General features: G+C 54.5%; 1 protein-coding gene across 10 annotated transcripts in view; it reads right to left on the bottom strand.

Moving 5' to 3' along the window:
* Positions 1-22,754, bottom strand: part of SLC4A4 (solute carrier family 4 member 4) — a 204,010-nt gene that overhangs the window by 120,119 nt on the left and 61,137 nt on the right. For all 10 annotated transcript variants that reach the window (XM_071808335.1, XM_071808329.1, XM_071808327.1 and 7 more), the window contains 2 exons: positions 22,571-22,644; positions 7,998-8,177 (listed from right to left, as the gene is read on the bottom strand). In XM_071808335.1, the coding sequence (XP_071664436.1) occupies positions 7,998-8,177; positions 22,571-22,643 (253 nt within the window). In that variant the 5' untranslated portion in view covers position 22,644. Of the gene's footprint in view, positions 1-7,997; positions 8,178-22,570; positions 22,645-22,754 lie in introns of those variants that run through there.

Genomic DNA, 22,754 nt, shown 5'->3' with positions numbered 1-22,754 from the left:
AGGAACCTGCTGGAGCCGCAGAGCCTGCTGCAGCCGCAGAGCCTGCTGCAGGAACCTGCTGGAGCCACAGAAACACGCTGGAGCTACAGAGCCTGCCGCAGGAACCTGCTGGAGCCACAGAAACCCGCCGGAGCCGCAGAGCCTGCCGCGGGAACCCGCCGGAGCCGCAGAGCCTGCCGCGGGAACCCGCCGGAGCCGCAGAGCCTGCCGCGGGAACCCGCCGCACACCGCACGTGTCCAACGGACTGCGGTCAAAGCCAGAAAGGGAAGGGCTTCCACGCCAGTGGGCTCAGATTGTTCTTTCCATGGGTGGTTTCAAACAGAGCCGCGTCTTAGTTCCGGAGCCCTCTCCCTGTTCCCCAGCTCACGCGGGGCGCTCCCGGGATGCGAAGGCCGCTCTGTCCCAGGGCAGACTCCTGCTCCCTTGCCACACTTGCTCTGGGTATTTCACTACTGCATTCACGAGACTGATTCACGTAATTCAGTGCTCCATTTCACACGGTAGATGCGGAACGTTACTTCAGGCCCTGTGCAGGCAAGCTGTTCAGATGCGCTCGTATTGAGCAAAGGGGCAGACGTACATCTCAACGTACTGGACAGACAGATGTCAGAAAATGCTCTGTACACAAACACAGCACCACCCTCTTATCTGGGCACTTACAGCCCCACTAGAAGATCTGAAGAACCTGAAAGGGCCAAAAAAGCACCCTACTGGTTTTGCAAAAAGCTAACCGTACTGTAAAGGAACCTAAGGATACTCAGGTCATCACCTTCGGTGTGTCCCGCATCCACCAGAACCCACAGACAAACGTTGTACTTGGACTGAAAATGAAAAAGCCTCCACTAAACCGATCAGTATGGTGAATTCATGCTACAAGACTGCTCACCACAAAGTCTTTTATATCCCTAGGCATCTCAATAAACCAAGCACAGATTAATCAGTTTCCAAAAAAATTGGTGCCAACTGATGTTACAGGATGTGTCAGGTTCAGACAGTCTCTTAAAGATAATTACAGTTCTTTCTGCACCAAACACATCCTACTGAGAACTACTGAACTGCCTGTATTCAGCAGCCAAGCCTTAGCATACATACTCGAAGTGACAGCAGGCTTCAATTAAGCAGGATTCTGCTCAGGTTCCAGCTTTCCTGGCCCCAGATCGCACAGAACTTGCTTGTGAGAGAAAGCTGCCATTTAAGCTAGACTTGTTAGAAGCCGCACGCTAACCAGTGTCGGGGATGCCGCGGTGACAGCGGCTGCCTGCGCCGCGCTCCGAGCCGCCCGGACCACGGCTCCCCGGCCCCGCCGCAGACGCTGCAGCCACGACGGCTCCGGCTCCAACCCACCTCCAAAAACCACGCTGCTGCAAGGAGGAGGATGAAGACATCCTGTGTTTGCAGCTGAAGAGCCACGGCAGCGTGCAGCTTACTGTCCCTGCAAAGTAAATTCCTTCTTAATCCCACCTGCACGTAACGTTGTTAAAAATGAAACGTGCAGAGGCTGAAGCCAGGCAGCCCAAGTGACTCTGTGGTTCGGAGGGGAAAGACCTCAGGGAGGTGAGACGCTGCCGCACAGCTGGCTACTGCGCTCCTCCCCGAGCGGCGCGGCAGGCTCGCGGCTGCACCGCGGCTCCGCCAAGCCGTCCCCAGCACGGCAGAGGAGCGCCCGCCGCACGGACACGGAGCGCACCGGTGCCCTGCCCACGCCTTCACACCCTGCATTTGAAGCAGAAAACCAAGAAAAATTCAAAAGCCAGGTCTCTGGTTAACTCCCTGAACACAAGGTTTGGGGATGTTTATTGCCAGCTAGCGCTACCAGAGCTCCACAACAGAGAGATTCAAACCTTCCTTAAGATGTACGTTGCACACATGCTGTGTGTCTAGGGCACGGAGCTGGGCCAGGACAAGGACAACCCCCGCGGGTTCCGCAGCAGCGCAGGCACCGCGTGTGGCTGTGCCCATCAGCACCACGTCCGCGTGCTGCCTGCTACCGCGGGGCTCACGAGAGACAGAGCTCACCGAGTTTGAGCCGGGGACGTGAGCCAAATTAACTTGGAGGGCCATCAGACAACAAGAAACCTCTTCCCAGATGAAGCAGCGATTCGCTTCCTGATGGGAAGATCTCCACACATCTGTAACGAGGAATGAAGAAGAGGGAAATGGGTTCAGATCTCAGCTTGTCCTCAAGAACCACCTCCTATCTGCCTTCCTTGTTCCTCCCTTGCAAGTAAGAGCAAACTGTAGCTTGCGCGTCACACAGAGCCACTGAGCAGGCAGCCGCGGGTCCGACCCTCCGCGTGCCGCTGACGAGCCTCCTGCGCCTTCCTCCGCCAGCCTCTGCTCTGCCGGCTGTCCTTCCGTCACCCTCTGCATGGATCAGCCAGCACGGACCAACGGGACATGCCTACATTCAAACAGCTCACTGCTCCCACCACGGGCGCTACAGAAAGCACTAAGCCTTCTCTCTGAAAAGCACATTTTACCCGTTGTCTCTCGATATGCTACTCGTCCCCTTCTGCAGTGTGCTGACAGCATAAAACTCGATTTTCCAACCTTCGGGTGTGCTTTAGGCAGGTAAGAAAAGGGTATCCAAAGCTCACTCACTAATAACGCAGTAATCCCCACCCCCCCACCCCCCCCCAAAACAAGCAAACCACTAGATTGCCAGAATAACCTCTGCTAAAAATGCTTCCCTCTTACTGGTCATAACTGCAAAGCAGGGCCAGGCTGGTTAAAGGAGGTGCTTTGGAAAGAAGGTGCTTCACCTGGAACACGGGTTTGTAACACTCTGCAGCTGAAGGCACCTGCGCTGCGAGCAGCGGTGCCAGAGCCCTGCCCGAGAACAAGGCTGCCAGGCCCCGCTGGCCCCCGGGCGCGGACACGGCCCCGCTGGCCCCCCGGGCGCGGACACGGCCCCGCTGGCCCCCCGGGCGCGGACACGGCCCCGCTGGCCCCCCGGGCGCGGACACGGCCCCGCTGGCCCCCCGGGCGCGGACACGGCCCCGCTGGCCCCCCGGGCGCGGACACGGCCCCGCTGGCCCCCCGGGCGCGGACACGGCCCCGCAGGCGCTGCAGGGGGAGCGGCTGGTGCCTGCTCCTCAGCCCATCACAGAACACCCCGTGTGCACTTCGGGACGAGGCGTCTTCCGCAGCAACACTCGACTGGGGATAAAACGCACCCATACAGGTTCAATTTCCACACCTCTCTCCACATGGGAGAGCTGAAGGTTGTTTATAAACTGTTTATAAACTGTTTGACTGAACTGGACACACATTAGAAAAAACTACTGACATTTCCAGACTGCACCAATTCCCAAATCCACAGCGCAACCAGGTCAGCGTTGAACCAGAACTAACCCTTTATAGGCAAGGCTCGCGTTCACCGACCTGTCTGCTGTCTTCCCCGTATCCACAGATGTGTTTCACCAGGTTACTTTTTTGTGGAACAGGCAGCTTGGGCTGGTGAGTCAAATCCAGATAGTGTCGAAATCTGATGGCAGAGTTTTCACCAAAGCAGCTGAGGAATCATCTTCAGCTAAGACACCTACGTTTAGGTTTAGGTGTCTTAGGGACAGATTAAAAAATAGAAGGAGCTTAAGCTTTCTACTCAGTAAAACCAAAGTTCTCAGTATAACAGGGACAATCAAGTAGTTTCCTAAACTTCTAGGAACTACTTGAATAATTACATTACTAAAGATTTTGCAAATCAAACTTTAAACACTTGTCCTTATATGTGACGATGAAATAAACTACGGATTATATACAAGCTGAACTGACAGTGTTTAATACTTGGCCAAGTTCCTAATTGCAACAAGTCAAAGAGAAGGAGCAATAAAAATTCTGGATTGTATAGAATAAGACACATTGTACAATTCCTCAAGATGTTTTGGGTTTTCTTAATTTAAAATTGGGTTTTGCTTACTTTAAAACATGGTTTAAAAAAAACCAGTACTTATCGAAGTCTTCCAGTTCTAAGGAAATGATTGAAATGTCTTTCAGTTCAGTCCCTTCGTCCCACCAACAGCTGCACAAGCAGCACGTCATTTATCGTCTCTGATACATCTATCGCCACCTCCGAAGCCTGGCAGGAAAGCGCCCCACACGTTATATTCACGGTGTGCACCAAACCTCAGCCTCTGACACATCCGCGCGTGGGTCCGGCACCTCTGCAGCACTGAGCGCGGTCCCTGGTCGCGGGCGCCACGCAAAGCGGTGTTATGCAAAGGTCATTAACGCAGCTGTCCCGACAGCCCTTAATCCCGGGTCGGCAACACCCTCGCCCTTCTATTCTCGGGTCCCCTCACAAGAAGGGTGCTGAGCCGCGTAGGGCAGCGCAGGGGTCAGATCTCCCGTCTCCTGACGACAGCAGACACGCGTCCCCACGCGCAGACCCGGGACCCCGCAGGGCCTGCCCCACTCGGACAGACACGGTCCCACACGACCGTCCAGCCTCCACCGCACACACCAACCACGCACACCCCAGCGCCGCCTCCACCGCACACACCAACCACGCACACCCCAGCGCCGCCTCCACCGCACACACCAACCACGCACACCCCAGCGCCGCCTCCACCGCACACACCAACCACGCACACCCCAGCGCCGCCTCCACCGCACACACCAACCACGCACACCCCAGCACCGCCTCCACCGCACACACCAACCACGCACACCCCAGCACCGCACACACCGCACACACCAACCACGCACACCCCAGCACCGCCTCCACCGCACACACCAACCACGCACACCCCAGCACCGCCTCCACCGCACACACCAACCACGCACACCCCAGCACCACCTCCACCGCACACACCAACCACGCACACCCCAGCGCCGCCTCCACCGCACACACCAACCACGCACACCCCAGCGCCGCCTCCACCGCACACACCAACCACGCACACCCCAGCGCCGCACACACCGCACACACCAACCACGCACACCCCAGCACCGCCTCCACCGCACACACCAACCACGCAGACCCCAGCACCGCACACACCGCACACACCAACCACGCACACCCCAGCACCGCCTCCACCGCACACACCAACCACGCACACCCCAGCACCGCCTCCACCGCACACACCAACCACGCACACCCCAGCGCCACCTCCACCGCACACACCAACCACGCACACCCCAGCACCGCACACACCGCACACACCAACCACGCACACCCCAGCACCGCCTTCACGCTTGCACTGACAGTCATCCCGAGCTGGCACCACCCGCCTGTCCAGCTGCTGTCCCAGACCAGCAACCACCCAGCACACAGAAAACTAAATGGAAATCGAGCCGCTTAAGACGGAGAATGGCAAAAGCAGACTGCCAGGAATTTGTGAAGAAGCCTGGCACTACCGCATGTGCGGGACTGGAGGAGAAAGGGTTGCTGGGAAGCCAAGAAAAGCACAGAAAACAAATAATTCAGGTAAGCAATGAAGACAGGAGTTTCAGAAGGGAAAAAAACTGGGGAGATGAGGCAACATGTAATTTAATGTTTGGAAATTCAAGACAGTAATCTGAACCACTCCGATCGCTTACAGCGTTCTAAATTAACCGTGCCAGCTCGTAAAAAGACCTGGCCACCGGTGCAAGCAGCAAGTCCCTGCAAGGCCCTGGTAAGGTATCTGGATACCCGAGACGGTGAACAACACAGAAGAAGTTGCATACCATGCAGCATTAATGCTGTTGCATGGGACACCTGGAATATTGTGTGGTATTTAAGCGAACTCATTCCAAAAATACCAAGTGCCAAGAGGTCAGGGTGGAGAAGACTATGGGAAAATTCTCAGACAGGGAGAAATGAAAGGACTGCATATTTTTACATGCAGATCAAGAGCACACGAGCACACGTTGAACTGCAGGAACAATGGAGGAAAAAAATACCATTAACTCTTTTCAAGTGACACGAAACAGAAACAACAACGAACAAAATGAAAGGCAAAAGATAAAATCTGATGGAAAAATGTGTTTTCAACCATGGGCACAATTAGCCCAAGGTAATGACTCCCCCAGGATATCGATAGATCCCGATGCCAACAGGGGATTTCTACAGACCCGGTGACAGAGATGTAAATGAAATATTAAACACAAAATACCTAGAGTGCTTGGGGACAGGTAATTATGTCTTTCAGTGTAAAACTATCTCCTGGTTTCTAGGCGATGACACGAAAACTTCCTTAGCACATTCAGAGAACCAGAGCTATGAAGCGCAAATGGACCCCGTGCCCTGCGCTGTCTGCAGAGTCACCCTCTCAGGAACACCCGCACCGCTGAGAGCAACAGGGGCTGGAGACCACTGCTGTCTGCAGAGTCACCCTCGGAAACACCCGCACCGCCGAGCGCAACAGGGGCTGGAGACCACTGCTGTCTGCAGAGTCACCCTCAGGAACACCCGCACCGCTGAGAGCAACAGAGGCTGGAGACCACTGCTGTCTGCAGAGTCACCCTCAGGAACACCCGCACCGCTGAGAGCAACAGGGGCTGGAGACCACTGCTGTCTGCAGAGTCACCCTCAGGAACACCCGCACCGCTGAGAGCAACAGGGGCTGGAGACCACTGCTGTCTGCAGAGTCACCCTCAGAAACACCCGCAGCGCTGAGAGCAACAGGGGCTGGAGACCACTGTTGTCTGCAGAGTCACCCTCGGAAACACCCGCACCGCTGACAGCAACAGGGGCTGGAGACCGCTGAGAGCAACAGGGGCTGGAGACCACTGCTGTCTGCAGAGTCACCCTCAGAAACACCCGCAGCACTGAGAGCAACAGGGGCTGGAGACCACTGCTGTCTGCAGAGTCACCCTCAGGAACACCCGCACCGCTGAGAGCAACAGGGGCTGGAGACCACTGCTGTCTGCAGAGTCACCCTCAGGAACACCCGCAGCGCTGAGAGCAACAGGGGCTGGAGACCACTGCTGTCTGCAGAGTCACCCTCACAAACACCTGCACCGCTGAGCGCAACAGGGGCTGCAGACACGGGCGGTCCATCCGGGGTGCTGTCTGTACACGCAGCAGCAAACTGCAAATGAAACATTCACCTGTTTCTTCAGCCCAAGATCGGGTTGTAGGGCTCCTGCTCGCTCCTCTCAAGTGCAGGAAGTGTTTTCCCCACTTAAAAATAAGTTGCTTACTCAAAGTCCAACCGTGTGGAATTAGCCTTAATAATCTGAGTTATTATACATCATATGGCGGGCTGTTCTCCCATATTCAAACGGCGCTGGCACGTTCCCATTTCAGCAGGCTGTCACGGGCTCCCCCCACTTGTGTTTAAGCAGCCACCCCCAGACTTCAGCACCAGCTCGTGGGCACAGAACGGAGCGAGGGGAGCGGGACTGCAGGACCGTGCCCCAGGGTGCCGCTCAAGAGCTGCACGGTAACATCTGCCTCCTCTGGGCAACAGTTTCAGCAGGAATGTATGCACAAGGCATCTAACCAGACCTCATTTGCCTACTGAATTTAGATATGCAACCCCTACAGGTAATGAAACACCAAGTAATGCTACATTTTACTCCTTTTTTTTGTTTGCAAAACTTGGAACTGATTGATTACTGAAGGGAAAAGTCTTATTAGCACCAGAAGTTACCGATACAACGAAGCCAAATCCCAAGCAGGTGTATTTGCCGCAGCCTACACAGTGGGTTGGTGCTTCTCACCACCCTGCTCCCGAGAGACTGCTCCTGTTGTAGCTGAAACCACAGGGTGCCTGATTTCTAGGGAGTCTTTGTGTTTCTTCGCTACCTTTCTACGCACACCATCAAGCCCCTGTTAAAAACGCGGCCTGTTCCCGGCTGGCGTTAACTCAGGAGCGGCTCGGGTGACACGGGGGGTGAAATGTCCGCCCAGCCCGTGCCTCCTCCGAGCCAGAGCAGCCACCACGACCCTGACCCTGCAACACGAGCTGCCCGTTTCTGTCGGCCCAGGGTCCTCCATCACCAGATCAGGAGCACATCACAAGACGGCAGAGCACCGCGGTGAGCGACGAGTGACACCCGTACTTACTGAGGGGTTTAAGGATGCTGCTGCTCGTCTCGTCCGCGTTTTCTACGTCTGATTTGTCAGAGTAGTTCTCGGAGATTTTCTCTTTCTCTTTCTTTTCTTTGTGCCCGGGTCGTCTCCTGTGGCGCCGCCTTCTCCTATAGCTCTTCGGCACATGGACCCCAATGTAAATAGTGTGGTGACCTGCAGAACACAAACACAGGCAATATTAACTCTGATTGCGTGTATTTTATGTATCACTGGCCAGCACAGTTCATGTTGCGTTTAATTCAAATAAACAGGCAAGCAAAGTATCTTTCTTCATCAAGCTAACATTAATTAGTGCTATGTTTCTTGTCTCCAAATGCAAGATAGGAGCTCTTTAGCTACCATTTGGAAAGGTATTTTTTACAATCATTTCTGAGAGTGTAAGTCAGTGCAGACTCACTGATAATTTTCTGTCCTTGCGACTCATTTAGAAACAACAATAACAAAAACCACGGAGGGCCATCATACCAGTTTTGCAATACAGAACACATTGCTCTTCAAAACTTCCTGTGTTACTTTTTCCATTTGTTTTACCAAGTCCATCGCCTGGATTTGACACCTACCCTTGCGCAAACTGATCCAGCTTAACCGGAGACCTTAGAGCAACCAAATGTACATCCCCTGACTTCGGAAATCCATTGTCTAACGAGTGCCAAAGTACCATTGGGGTATTATTATAACACGGCACATGAGAAAGGACTTTAACGTCAGTCACTGGAAATTTCTAAGTACTTCATAAAAATTAGAATACCAGGTCAGAAGGCACCTCCAGGATCACCCGGTCCAACCTTTCTTGGCAAAACCACGGTCTGGACAAGCTGGGCAGGGACGGGGACGGGGAGACCCCAGCTGGGCAGAGGGGACCGGCACACACGGGGGGCAGCTCTCGCACAGCGGGATCGCACCCAAACCAGACGCGAAAGGACGGGGTGGTTCCAGCATCTGTGTTAAATCTGTGTCCTCCTTCGAATCGCTTTCATTCTGCGGTCAGCTTGACAGCAGAAACACATCATAGTAAGCCCGTAGTCTTAATACTTTAATATGCTGCCAACATACTGGACAATCTCTTTAATCTTCTGACCACGTGTGCACAGTGCAGATTTTGGTAATATAAAACTAAGTTGCATATATGCGGGCGAACATCTGCATGACTTAGCTGCTTTTCTCCCTGCTCCGCAAGGAAGAGACTTACTAACGCTGCTTTTTGTCTTCCCCCCTCCCGGTCTGTTCAGGGAAGCCAAGCAAGACATTTTCCTTTTCTGAGTACTTGAAGTGCTTGGCATCTGTTTAGATTGTTGTACACGCTGAGATAAACTTCTAGGCTCCCTTCCCAAAGCGCCTGGAAGGAAACAATTGACACGTACTCTCAATGTACCGGGTTTCTGAGACATTTCCTACTTGCTGAGGTAACAGAGCCTTTCCCATGAGAACCATTTACTACTAATGGTAATGCCTGATAAAATTAACACCACATGCACCACACTGTTATCCTGCAGTTTGGTGCAGGACGGGAAGAGCGGAGCCGAGTGCGAAACTCCTCCTGCTAATCCCATCTCCTTCCCGCTGTCCCCAGGGAAATCACCAGCCTCCGTGTGCACCTCGTTAACTGTCAGAGCTGTTTCGGTTGGCCAGAGGCGTGTATTTCACAAGACGGTACAGTCCCAGAGGTCAGACGCAGAGCGAGGCCTGCGGGGAAGGCGGCACCTTCTGTTGGCGGGCAGTGCCGGCCCTGCCTCCTCCGCACCGGCCGCAGCCACCGCTTGCGACCGCGCCACTTCCGCGCCAAGGCAACGCCTGACTGTGCACCCAGGCAGAGCAAAACTGCCTCATCTGTTCACTAAGAGAACAAGGAGCAGCCATCATCGCAAAGCTATTTTTCCCCTGGAAAAACCTGGGTTGAAATCATGTCTTCTGCTTTTATTAAGATATTAAAGAATAGCAGCTCACGATTCAGAGTCCAAATGTAGAGCTTGGGCACAGGAAACTCCTTGAACCGGTGTCACTTGTGAAAACCCACTCGTGTATCCCAAGTCCAAGTGCTGCAAACCGCGGCGCTCCCTGCCTCACGAGCACCGGCTCGTCCCTCGTCCCCTGCCCAGCACAGCCTGGCTCACACCCGGGGTGAAGCTGCCGAACCTCAGGCCGTGCAGCAGACCCGGGCTGCGCCTGCACCGCAGGTGTGCCGGGAGCAGGGCAGTTACTCCTTAGACACTGGAATCTGGGTGGCTCTGGGGAGCTTCATCCTGCAACAAGGGTCTTCACCCAAAGCCCTGCGTGTTGCGTATCTCAACACCCACATGTAACACGGCATCGGGGCCACGGCAGTAATCCCAGCACAGGATCCTACCAGCAAACCTGTGTGACAGGAAACACAACCTGAAACCAGCGCCTTAGCACAAGAGAAGGAAAAAATCACTTAAAATAAAACAATCAGCAGATATTATTAAACTATTTAAGCGTGGTGATAACCTCTGTGGCTGAGGTCTCTGCCTTAATCTGGACACTGAGCTGAGCCCACAGCTTTCTGCAATCTTAGTGCAGGACCAAGTGCAGGCTTTGAGCCTCACACCGTGCAAGACTCAAGTTCTTTCACTCCAGACTATCTACAGGCAAACAAACAAGCAGAAAGAGATCACTTATTTATGACACACTTCCTTTCTAAACGCTGACTCTCCTGAACAAACAGTGACAGCTGAATGGCTTTGGCTGAGCAAAAGCCGAACTTGGTCACTTGGAGAGAGGAGCCCAAAGTTAGAGCCGAAAGGACAAAGCCTGCCCAGCGCACGGTGTCCGAGAAGGAGTCCCTTCCACACGAGCAGGGCTGCTGGGACTCAGAGCCGGGTCAGGGTGAACCATAAAGAATCCCAGACCAGCACCTTAGAAGGAAACAAGATCAAAACCTAACATTAAAAATTTATGAAGCAGAGAAAAACGAGCTGAGTATTAGCAGTTTTCAGCTGGCTCTTATTTTTACTTTCAAGGGAGAGTCACATAAAACCCAGTCAGGCTTGGACAGGCTCCTGTGGCCGCGACGGACGTGTCTGCACACCCGACCTGTGCTCTGTATGCTCTGGGCTCTCCTGTCCCCGCACCATGTTACCCGGGCGCTCAGACAGCACCGGTGCCTCAGGCCACCTCTGGGGCACAGCTGGTCTACTGTAACACAGAAACAGGTCAAGCTGTGCCCTTCTCTGCCCGTTTTCCCAGCCAAGCAATCAGTCTCACACCTGGATGGAACTGAAACACAGCACACCCCGGGGCAGGGAAGCTTTGGCTATTTATGTGGCTTCTGACACATTCTTAGAGCATGTGGCTTTCACTGCCGCTGCTAACGAGGTGCTAGAACACCTGTACGAAAACCTGCTCCGCAGCTGTGCCTGACCTGCAGGAACCTGCACCACACGGACGGGCAGGGACAGCGGGACAGCGCGCGGGACACCGCGTCTGACCGCCGAGAGCGGCCGGAGTCCCGGCCCAGGCGCCGCGGGACCGGGCTGAGCGCAGCGCAGCTTCTGGGGGCTGCTTCACCAACCTGGGGGGGCAGCCAAAGGGCACATCTCATTTTGTGTGAGAATCCGAAGAAATAAATGACTGGTAACCCAGAAGGACAAATAAATCACAGGGATGATCCATTTTAAAGGGGAGATAATAAAAGTAGCACTAAGCAAGCCCCAAACTAAGCCCTGCTTAGTTTCAAATCAGCTCAAGAAATAAGAACAAAAGGCCACACCGTCACGTGCCCAGGGCCTTCACCTGATTTTAGAGGCGTTACAGGTGCCAACCACCTCGCAGAGGAGCACACGCGGGCTCCCCGACCCGAGCGACTCCGGCACCCCAGACTCGGCTGCCGCGCTCCAGGCCCGCGCAGGCACAGGACGGACGCACGGCCCGTGTGACACCTGCTTCCGAGAGCAGCGAGCGCCGGGCGCCAGAGCCCGCTGCCGGGCCCTCCTGTACAGGCACCGCCCAGCACCTGGGGGCTTCCCAGCAGCCATCCCAAAGAGCATCCATTTCCACACCCAGGAAAACATGAGCTACAGAACAACAAACCGACCAGAACGTTTTCAAGATGCATTGTAAAGGTGTAAATTCTGGGTAGGATGAAATTCCCAAGACCTGTCAGTGAGCCTGGCTGGTTCACGCACTGGAAACAAAGAACGCACTGTTTCCTCGAGCACACCGTAAGCGCCGAGCGCTATTGCCATCAATGCATCCGAACACAGATCCTGAAGCTAGAAAGAAAAAGCCACAGCCACCCTGCAGACACGCTGACCACGCTGACTCCTGGGCACGCCACTCCGACCCCACAGGGCGTGCAGAACATCCTCGTATTCAACTAACTGCTCTTCCAGGCAAATCAAAACTTACTGATCAGGTAAAGAACAGAAGGTTTCATTGAGCACTTCGTTTTTTGCAATCTGGTTGTAATCTGAACAACCTAACATACCAGTTAAGAGACAAATCGGATCCAAATCACTTCTGTTTCCCCCAGTAAAATAACTCCATCAAGCAGCAGAACCACAGAAAAGATGGGCAGCCTACACAGCTGGCACAGACGTGGCTCTTTGTGTCACAGGCATGATTTTACTAGTGCAGAAACACGCATGTATGTCTTACAAGGGGGATGCTCAGGCACGGAATCACCTCTCGGCAAGAGGCTCCCACAAAGGGGACCAAAGGTCCTCGAAGGGCCCAGCGCAGACTGTGACCGGAGCAGCAAGAGCAGGGCATGCCCAGAGCTGCACAAAGGACGCTGGCTGAGACCCGCTGGGACAAGCAGAGGAAATCCTGTCTGTATGGAAAAGACTGGAAAAAAGTACCCTAAGTCCATAACCAGGTAGCTGAAAAAACTGAGATCAGGAAAGCTCTTCAGGCGTAAAGGTCTTTAAAACAATAGTAACATGCCATAAACTAATTACTCCGTGGTATGTGGCAGACAGCTAAAGAAAAGGGCCAATGCGAACCCATCAGGTGATGGACCTTGGGGGATGGGACCAAATACTTGTGGAAGGACAACCGTAAGGTTGGGTAGGGGGTTCACAACCCAATAAAGGTCCTCACGAGAACAGCCTGCAACCCGAGAGATGCAGTACAGGGCCAAAGAGAAAACAGAGGCTGCAAGAGACACAAACCCCGGCGGCCACGCCGCTGACAGGTGAAACGGGAAGGGACGAGACTGCAAACAACGGTTCTGTCGGCTCTGTGAAAGGGCCCTCAATCCACGGCTAAGATAAAGCATTCAAGAGAGGACCCAGCATCAACACCCTGAGGAGCAGGACAGCTCCAGAAGACAGAGCTCGCGAAGCCAAGAAAACCTAAACGGGAAGAGAAAATGAAAAAATAAAATGAAGTCTTCATTTGTTTTCTGGACCCTGTTCATTAAGGAGTGAATTCACCAAAACCTACTGAATTGCCAGGGAAGGATCAGAACAGGCCACGAAGCCCGGGAGATACATGATGACGGTTGTTAAAAGGTACCGCTCCATGAAAACACAGGGAAGCTGGACGGTGTTCACACAGAGCAATGAACGTGTTTGGGGTACTTGCGCTGAGCTTTACATAAGCCACTGCCAGACTCTTACCCACAACCACATAAGCTGCTTTTCTTTCTCTCTTCTTCGGGCTGGGTGAGGTTACAGGAGCCACCAAAGCTGTCCGGCTGTGATCTGATCTAATCTGGCCGGCACTGACTGGATCCCACGGAAAGAAAGGCGAATTTCAGCAGCACGGCTCTGGGAGCGGGGCCGCGGGGGAGCTTCGCTGTGCTGCGCTGCGCTGCCTGCTTCACGCTTGAGGCCAAGCTGTTTGGAAGCACTGCGCCTCTGGACTTCCAGACGTCTGCCCTGAGCACGGACCACAGATCCTTTAAATCATGTCCCCTTTCAGAATGCCCCAAATTACCACTGGAAATGGCTGAAGCCCAAAACAGCCCATCTGAGCAAAAGATTTCACCCCATTAATTCCCACGGCTGACCAACAGAATACCAAGCTGTACTTGGCTCTACCAAGTTCATACAGGCAGGTGGGTTTCAGACCACCCTCCGAAGAAAACAAGAGCCTTGACTTTCACAGCTGCTGAACTGCACGCTTGCAGCCACCGACCTGGGGTTCTGCACTGTGACCTCCTGACATAAGCGCTGTGTCTTTCTAACGCCTGAGCTCCTGGTGACCGCCAGCGACCACACGGAGTAGCAGCACGTTGTCCAAAGCCTGAAGAACAAACAGCCAATGTCTGACACAGGTCAGCAGCAGAAACAGGTGTACAGGTGCATCATGCCAGCAGGGATCAACCAAACCTCCATCGCCTTTCCACGGGGTTGCCAAGCGCCAGGCACGGCAGAGCAGCCCTCGCCACCCCCTGCCCCCGCAGCGCCGCACCACGGGACAGGACAGCCCTGCTGGGACTGAACGCCGGTTCCAAGGCTGCCGTTTCATGACACAGCGAGGCCATGCTGTGTTTTACGCAAGGCAGATCGCGGCGGGAGCCGGGGTGGCGGGAAGGCCGAGCTCCTGCCCGCAGGGACCGTGGCGGAACCGTACCTGGCGGTGCTCACCGCGAGGCCTCCTGACGCCTCTCCCCCCAGGAACGGCCGAGGTTCCCTCCCTCCCGCCTCGGCCCCTTTTACTGCTCTGGAAGTCCCCACAGCGTTGTGCAACCAGATGAGGAATATCGCCCAACGGAAAGGAGGGGATACCCTTCGCGAGGGCTGCGGCGGTGACTGCGCCAGTGTAAAGACTGCACCTATCCTACCACGCTGTACAAACAGCATCGGTTTCCAGATTAAGGCCCGTTCTGCTGGCTCTGGTGCGCAGATAAGAGAAGAAGGGCACTCCTGTGCTCCCGGCTCCGAGGCCGCGCGTGCCTGCCCTGGCCGGCCCAGCCCGACGCCACGCCAGGCGCCTCCTGCCTGGGGCTGCACCTGTTTGCCAAGTGGGCTCTGCCCTTCGCCCTCCACCGCAGCTCTAACAGGCGTCCCCTGACCCTCCGTGCCCTCGCTCACAGCACGTAACGTGGCCCTGAGAAATCTGTCACAACAGTGTGCTAAATGCAGCCAAAGAGATCAAACCCTTGCATCACACGTTTTACAGCTGTGACTGGGGCTCCCCAGCACCAGCGATGGCCAGTGTTACCCTGTTTGATTTTAAATGTGTCACAGACAAAAAAAATCGGGAAGGGTAATGAGCACACCTAAGGTTCACATCTGAACTCTGAAGAAAGGCTGTATCTTCCATCTCCATCCTCAATGGTCACATCAAGTATCACCGTACCTTAAAAAAGAGCTCTTGGGCAGAGGAAGGTATCTACAACGGGTGGAAAAAGAGAGTCAGACAAGTTTAAATGGCCCATAAGAGGACAAAACCAGGACAAAAGAGGTCTTTGCAAGTGGCTTTTGTGGAGTGGTTATCCTGAGAGCACCAAGGGAACGGAAGCCCCTGCCCCGAGCGCCCGTCCAAGTGCCGGCCGCTCTCCGGTAGGACCAGCAGCTCCAGGACGGCCCCCGGGACTGGAAACACCCACCCTCTGAGGTAGCTCCCATCAGAGGCTGAAGGGTAGAGGTGTGCAACGCGAGGGTGGCCTTCCTACTCCGGAAGGGCCTCAGCCAAACGTGCCATCACCAGGGCAGAAGCTGATTGTTCCTAACCTATCGAAGAGGGAAGAAAGCCAGGCACTGTCAGAATGGTATGGAACACCTTCTTTCGCTGCCACGTACCTTGCACTCGCAGCATCCGTGCAAAAGAATCATTGCTTAAAAGAAAACACCTTTCCTTCTCAACAGGCAAACCACATCATATATTGACTCAGCCGTTCTTAGGGCATTTTCTTGATTTCTCCTGCGCGCACAGCGAACTTAACAGTACCTTACGTAGAGTTAGTCGATCGCCGCTTGAACCGGGACCGCAGTTTTTCTCACGGAGCTGCTCACACAACCCGAGCACCTTCGCCAAGCCAATGCTGATCCCTGCCACCCGCCCCCCGAGAGACGGGACGACCAGAACGGCCCCCCACGCCGCGATGGGAACAGCTGATCCCTGCTGGACACCGCCAGCGGTAACCCTGCTCCCAGAGCCACCGGCACCGAGCTAATACGTGACTAAAAACTAATGCTATCTTAACGACAAAACCTTCTGTGCGAACCACTCCGTGAGTGATTTGCATTTCACAGACCTCACAGCATTTATGCTACTGACTTAATTAATCCACACACACAAAAAACGCTCTCCACTTGGGCACAAGGATTTACCGTATCATCCAAAGTCTTCAGCCAAGTCACAGCACTAGATAACGGCACATTTCGGTATCCCGCAAAGCATCATGGAGAACTAAAGCCGGGGAGAACCTCATGTGCAGCCTTGGATAAGACGTTCAAAGCTGAGGAGACCCGAGCACCATCTCGACCTGCGCTGCGGGGGGCAGCGCCCGGTCCTGAGCTGCGCCCGCTGCTGTGCGCACAGGGACCAGAACAGCGGCCCCTGAACCCCCATCCTTCTGCTCCTGTGGGAGCAAGGTGAGTCAGTTTCACCAAAGCAAATACCGGCCTACTCTGTCTCACATATCAACTAAAGGGGCCAATGAAAATTAATGAAGGACACTCTGTGCTGAGATTTTACCTGACAAATATTTAAATCATATTTACTTCAGTAGCAACCAAAAACTGCGATAGGAAACGGGTCTTCTGTTTTTTGGGAGACTGTCTACCTAAAGCCAGTGATCAAAAACTAGGGGATGAGAAAAAGAAAACAAGTAAATGGGCAAATATAGCGCATTTCTCCCACCTTCTGCTTGCTGTTAATAGAGGTCTGCAGTTATCTTTGCCCTTTCAACCTCTCTCCTCATTGATCCAGCCATCAGGTAATAATCTCAGGCTTATGGCATCACACAGCTTTCTACCCAACTGTAATGACATAACAGGGTCAAGAATAGAAAGCAAGGAGCAGCAGCGTGGGGAACGGTCCATTACAATGGAGAAAGCAGTTACTGAAAACTGTTAGAAAATCCTTGTTTTCGGCTCTCTAGGTAGTAAATCCCATAAAGATAACAGGATCTACTAACAAGTTTCCACTGTAACGGATGTTTTTTCCTGAAGCCTTTGTTACAGCGGTGGTACCTAGGAGACAATCTAGATGCCTTGCCTGTAAACTAATCCGAAGGCCGTGCCACGGGCCCCGCGCCCGCTGTCCCGCGGCGGGCGGCCCCAGGAGGAGCCGCGGCTGCCCCCCCGCCGCCACGAGCCCCAGGACGTGACGCTGGGGGAGCCGGGAATACCTTATCTCAAAGGATAAGGTGGAGCTTTACTTTTCCCCTCTTGCAAAGTTGGTTATTAAGTAATCTGTTTATGTCACACATACCAGCACTCCTAACAGTGGCATTACAGCAATATGTCATTGCCTTCAAGGAAAGGAACGTGCAGTGCCCTGAATGAATGGGAACGGTTCTCTCGCACGGGAGGTTCAGCTCGGGGCAGCGTCTCTTCCTTTCTGCCCAGTCGAGCCCGCACTTTCTCACTTGCTTTCCTGCCCCGCTCCGGACCCGACCCAGGCGGATCCCTCGTCCCACCGAGCCCCGCTCCTGGGGCCCTTCTGTGCAGCCCTGGTGCCGGCCACAAAGCAGCTCTTTGTGCCCGATAAAACAGCAGCGCACTCCAGCGCAGGACACACTGAGGTGCCATCTTGGCGAAGCACTAAACAATCTCTGGAGCTAAGCCGAAGGACACACTTTTGTCAGGTATGCATGGTTTCTATTAACATCACGTTTACTCAGCGAGGGCGTGGCTGACAGGTGCCCCACGCTGGAAGTGTCTCGGCATCCTGCAGACCAGAAACGCCTGTATTTCCCTGTTCTCAAAAAGCCAAGTCCTTCCCTCTCCCCCACACCCCCAGAAAATCAGATCAGCCATCAATGTGGTAATGAGAGCCCCGTCTCCATCCCACAGACACAACGGGAGGGTCTCAGCTACCAACGGAACACCACGCTGTTCCTCCCTTCTCGAGAGCAATACACAAACGTGGACAACTCCAAAACTCCGTCTCCATTTCACAAAAGCAGGCTCAGCAGCCCCAAGAGCAGCCTGCCCCCTCAGCAGGTCAGCGTGGGTCACAGGGACACAGGGACAACCCCAAAACTCCGTCTCCATCTCACAAAAGCAGGCTCAGCAGCCCCAAGAGCAGCCTGCCCCCTCAGCAGGTCAGCGTGGGTCACAGGGACAACCCCAAAACTCCGTCTCCATTTCACAAAAGCAGGCTCAGCACCCCAAGAGCAGCCTGCCCCCTCAGCAGGTCAGCGTGGGTCACAGGGACACAGGGACAACCCCAAAACTCCGTCTCCATCTCACAAAAGCAGGCTCAGCACCCCAAGAGCAGCCTGCCCCCTCAGCAGGTCAGCGTGGGTCACAGGGACACAGGGACAACCCCAAAACTCCGTCTCCATCTCACAAAAGCAGGCTCAGCACCCCAAGAGCAGCCTGCCCCCTCAGCAGGTCAGCGTGGGTCACAGGGACACAGGGACAACTCCAAAACTCCGTCTCCATCTCACAAAAGCAGGCTCAGCAGCCCCAAGAGCAGCCTGCCCCCTCAGCAGGTCAGCGTGGGTCACAGGGACACAGGGACAACCCCAAAACTCCGTCTCCATCTCACAAAAGCAGGCTCAGCAGCCCCAAGAGCAGCCTGCCCCCTCAGCAGGTCAGCGTGGGTCACAGGGACAACCCCAAAACTCCATCTCCATCTCACAAAAGCAGGCTCAGCAGCCCCAAGAGCAGCCTGCCCCCTCAGCAGGTCAGCGTGGGTCACAGGGACACAAGGACAACCCCAAAACTCCGTCTCCATCTCACAAAAGCAGGCTCAGCAGCCCCAAGAGCAGCCTGCCCCCTCAGCAGGTCAGCGTGGGTCACAGGGACAACCCCAAAACTCCGTCTCCATCTCACAAAAGCAGGCTCAGCAGCCCCAAGAGCAGCCTGCCCCCTCAGCAGGTCAGCGTGGGTCACAGGGACACAGGGACAACCCCAAAACTCCGACTCCATCTCACAAAAGCAGGCTCAGCACCCCAAGAGCAGCCTGCCCCCTCAGCAGGTCAGCGTGGGTCACAGGGACAACTCCAAAACTCCGTCTCCATTTCACAAAAGCAGGCTCACCAGCCCCAAGAGCAGCCTGCCCCCTCAGCAGGTCAGCGTGGGTCACAGGGACACAGGGACAACTCCAAAACTCCGTCTCCATCTCACAAAAGCAGGCTCAGCAGCCCCAAGAGCAGCCTGCCCCCTCAGCAGGTCAGCGTGGGTCACAGGGACACAGGGACAACCCCAAAACTCCGACTCCATCTCACAAAAGCAGGCTCAGCACCCCAAGAGCAGCCTGCCCCCTCAGCAGGTCAGCGTGGGTCACAGGGACAACTCCAAAACTCCGTCTCCATTTCACAAAAGCAGGCTCACCAGCCCCAAGAGCAGCCTGCCCCCTCAGCAGGTCAGCGTGGGTCACAGGGACACAGGGACAACTCCAAAACTCCGTCTCCATCTCACAAAAGCAGGCTCAGCAGCCCCAAGAGCAGCCTGCCCCCTCAGCAGGTCAGCGTGGGTCACAGGGACACAGGGACAACCCCAAAACTCCGTCTCCATCTCACAAAAGCAGGCTCAGCAGCCCCAAGAGCAGCCTGCCCCCTCAGCAGGTCAGCGTGGGTCACAGGGACACAGGGACAACCCCAAAACTCCGTCTCCATCTCACAAAAGCAGGCTCAGCACCCCAAGAGCAGCCTGCCCCCTCAGCAGGTCAGCGTGGGTCACAGGGACACAGGGACAACCCCAAAACTCCGACTCCATCTCACAAAAGCAGGCTCAGCACCCCAAGAGCAGCCTGCCCCCTCAGCAGGTCAGCGTGGGTCACAGGGACACAGGGACAACTCCAAAACTCCAACTCCATCTCACAAAAGCAGGCTCAGCACCCCAAGAGCAGCCTGCCCCCTCAGCAGGTCAGCGTGGGTCACAGGGACACAGGGACAACTCCAAAACTCCGTCTCCATCTCACAAAAGCAGGTTCAGCAGCCCCAAGAGCAGCCTGCCCCCTCAGCAGGTCAGCGTGGGTCACAGGGACACAGGGACAACTCCAAAACTCCGTCTCCATCTCACAAAAGCAGGCTCAGCACCCCAAGAGCAGCCTGCCCCCTCAGCAGGTCAGCGTGGGTCACAGGGACAACCCCAAAACTCCGTCTCCATCTCACAAAAGCAGGCTCAGCACCCCAAGAGCAGCCTGCCCCCTCAGCAGGTCAGCGTGGGTCACGGGGTGTTTCGTTCCCCCGGTGCCGCTGCCCTAAACCGGCACTGCCAGCTCCCTTCCCATCACGGCCACAGTTCTCCCTTCCCCAGCAGAGGGAAAAGGAAACCATCTCTCCTCTCTCCTCTGTTTTTTTCCCCTGCAAGTTTGGTGAAATTAATAGCTCCAAACACCCTTCCTGAGAAAGTTGATCAAATTAACTGCTGGGTGAAAAAAATTATTGGGAGAGAGAGAAGAGGCAAGAGAAGCAAACGGCTCTATGGTAAGTATGTTGTTTCCTCATGAAAGCAGGCTAAAAATACAAAGTATAAGAAAAATAAAATACAGCTAGAGCTAACGATTCCCACTTGCTGTTACCTGGTCCTGCAGAGGATGTAACTACTACAAGCTGCTTTGAAATGTAATTTCTAACCACACCACAGAAGCGGCTGAAGGAACGGAGAGTGCTCCAGAGCCAACACCTCCAGGTCTCCAGACACGAGATCTCCCCCGGGAACCCCACCTGCTGTGCAAAATCCAGCAAAGATCCTTCAAAAGCCTCTGCACCGAGTGCCAATCTAAAGTCTTCAGCCTGGTATTTCAGCCCTTCCATTGGATCCTGAACTGAAAGGGGGCAGTTTTAGAGCCTGGCCCAGGTACCCAGAGAGGGGGTGGCTGAACCATCCCTGGAGACATCCCAGGCCAGGCTGGACAGGCTCTGAGCAACCTGAGCTGTGAAGATGTCCCTGTCATGGTGGCACTGGGGAGCTGGGAAGGTCCCTCCAGCACAAACCGTTCCGTGATTCTGCAGTTCCTCCTATATATGCAGACTGTGACTGTACGTGGGGTGCGTGTATATTAGATACACACATACATTCAAGCTCTGAACCCTGGTTTGCGTGGTGGCCGTGCCCCAGATTTGCAGGTGCGCTGCAAATCACACCAAAACACACCACATCTCCAATATCACCACTTTCACAGCACCTGCAGGCAGTTTAAAAGGACAGCCCCGCAATGTTCTCCACAAACCACCATCTGTATCACATTCCCGGAGTGCTACGTACGGGCCATAGGCACCGCAACAGCACGTGGCAACGTTCTGGACAGCAGAATACAATAAACTCTCTCCCTTCTCTCCCCTCTCAAACGTTTTTGCTGTGCCAAAGTATCAATTATTCTACAAGCCAAGGGCTGATACAAAACCCATCATCCTCACGCTGCAGACAGCAAATGGCCTCATTAAACCCAAAACCGTGATTTTCAGCTACCGAGCACAGATCGCTGCACACACGAGGGGAAGAAGACGTAGGCTGTTTCCTGGAAATGGCTGCTTTGATTTGCTGGAGGTGCTCACATCCACCTTTTGGAGATGATTTTCCTTCCTACCGTTTGATCCTTTACTGTCCGCCAGCGGTGACCACGACAGGGCGGTAACCCCACACCTTCGGAAACGTTTCAAACCAAAAAGCCGCAGGTGTGTGTCTGCACATAGAGAGTCGGGGGAAGGCCAGCACCGCGAGCAGAGGCGCTGCGCCCCTGCCCTCCCCGGCGCGGACCCACCGGCCCCCCCCGCCCCACTGCTTTATCGAGCCCACGCTCAACTGACCCTCACAAAACAAAAACCGCAAGTATCTGCTGCAAATATTTCATTCCTATCAGCTCAGTAATTTCCCACAGCCAACCTTAAATACCTAAACTCCTTCAAATTCCTTTAATCTTTGGGATTTCACAATATTTTTAGCAAGAGAAAAAAATCAAACTACTTGCAAAGGAATCCACTCTTCTAACAGCTAAGGAAACGGGTCACTCTGTCCAAAAGCTCCTCTTCCACGGGGAAACCCTTCCCTTTCTGCCTCCTCAGCTAAAGGGATAACCCAGGAAAACGTCCACCCGACCCTACAAATTCTGCTGGTCCTTCTCGTTCACTGCTCCACCTGTGACACCTGCCACCGTACTCCAGCACTTCGGTGTCCTGGTGACGTGCAAGTGTCACCGAGACACACAACTTTCAGATGGTAAAGAAAAACGAATAGCCCCGGTATTTCACAGCCCCTATCCATGCAAGGCAACGCACAGAGGATTTTGCGGGACGCGGAAACGTGCACCAGCAGCATACAGCACTCACTCCTGAATTGAAAAAGAGGATTTCTCCACATTTTACAAGTCGGTTTCACCCCAGTTAAGCTGACGGTGTTTGGGTCAGCTTTAGGATCAATTGCCCAGCACAGCAAAGGTGCCCTGTCCCTGCCGCCCAGCTGTGCTCTCACCCCGGCTGTGACCATGCCCTTTCGCCCCCACAGTCCCAGGTCTCTTACCTTCCACCTCTTCTTCATCGCACACGTGTTTAAGGAAGGAAGCCCCTCTATCCAGTACCGCCTCGTCCTCCATCCTGTAGTAATAGAAGAGAAAAAAGGAATGCTCAGACTTCTCCTGCAGCGAGGCGCTGGAGCCAGCCCAGCTCCCGGGCAGGTTAACGTGCAAGCTGCTGTTCATGTTCCC

This window comes from Patagioenas fasciata, chromosome 4 (genome assembly GCF_037038585.1).
Source record: "Patagioenas fasciata isolate bPatFas1 chromosome 4, bPatFas1.hap1, whole genome shotgun sequence".
Taxonomy (NCBI): Eukaryota; Metazoa; Chordata; class Aves; order Columbiformes; family Columbidae; genus Patagioenas; species Patagioenas fasciata.
Note: the sequence above shows the minus strand (reverse complement) of the source record. Positions and strands in the feature narration are given on the sequence as shown.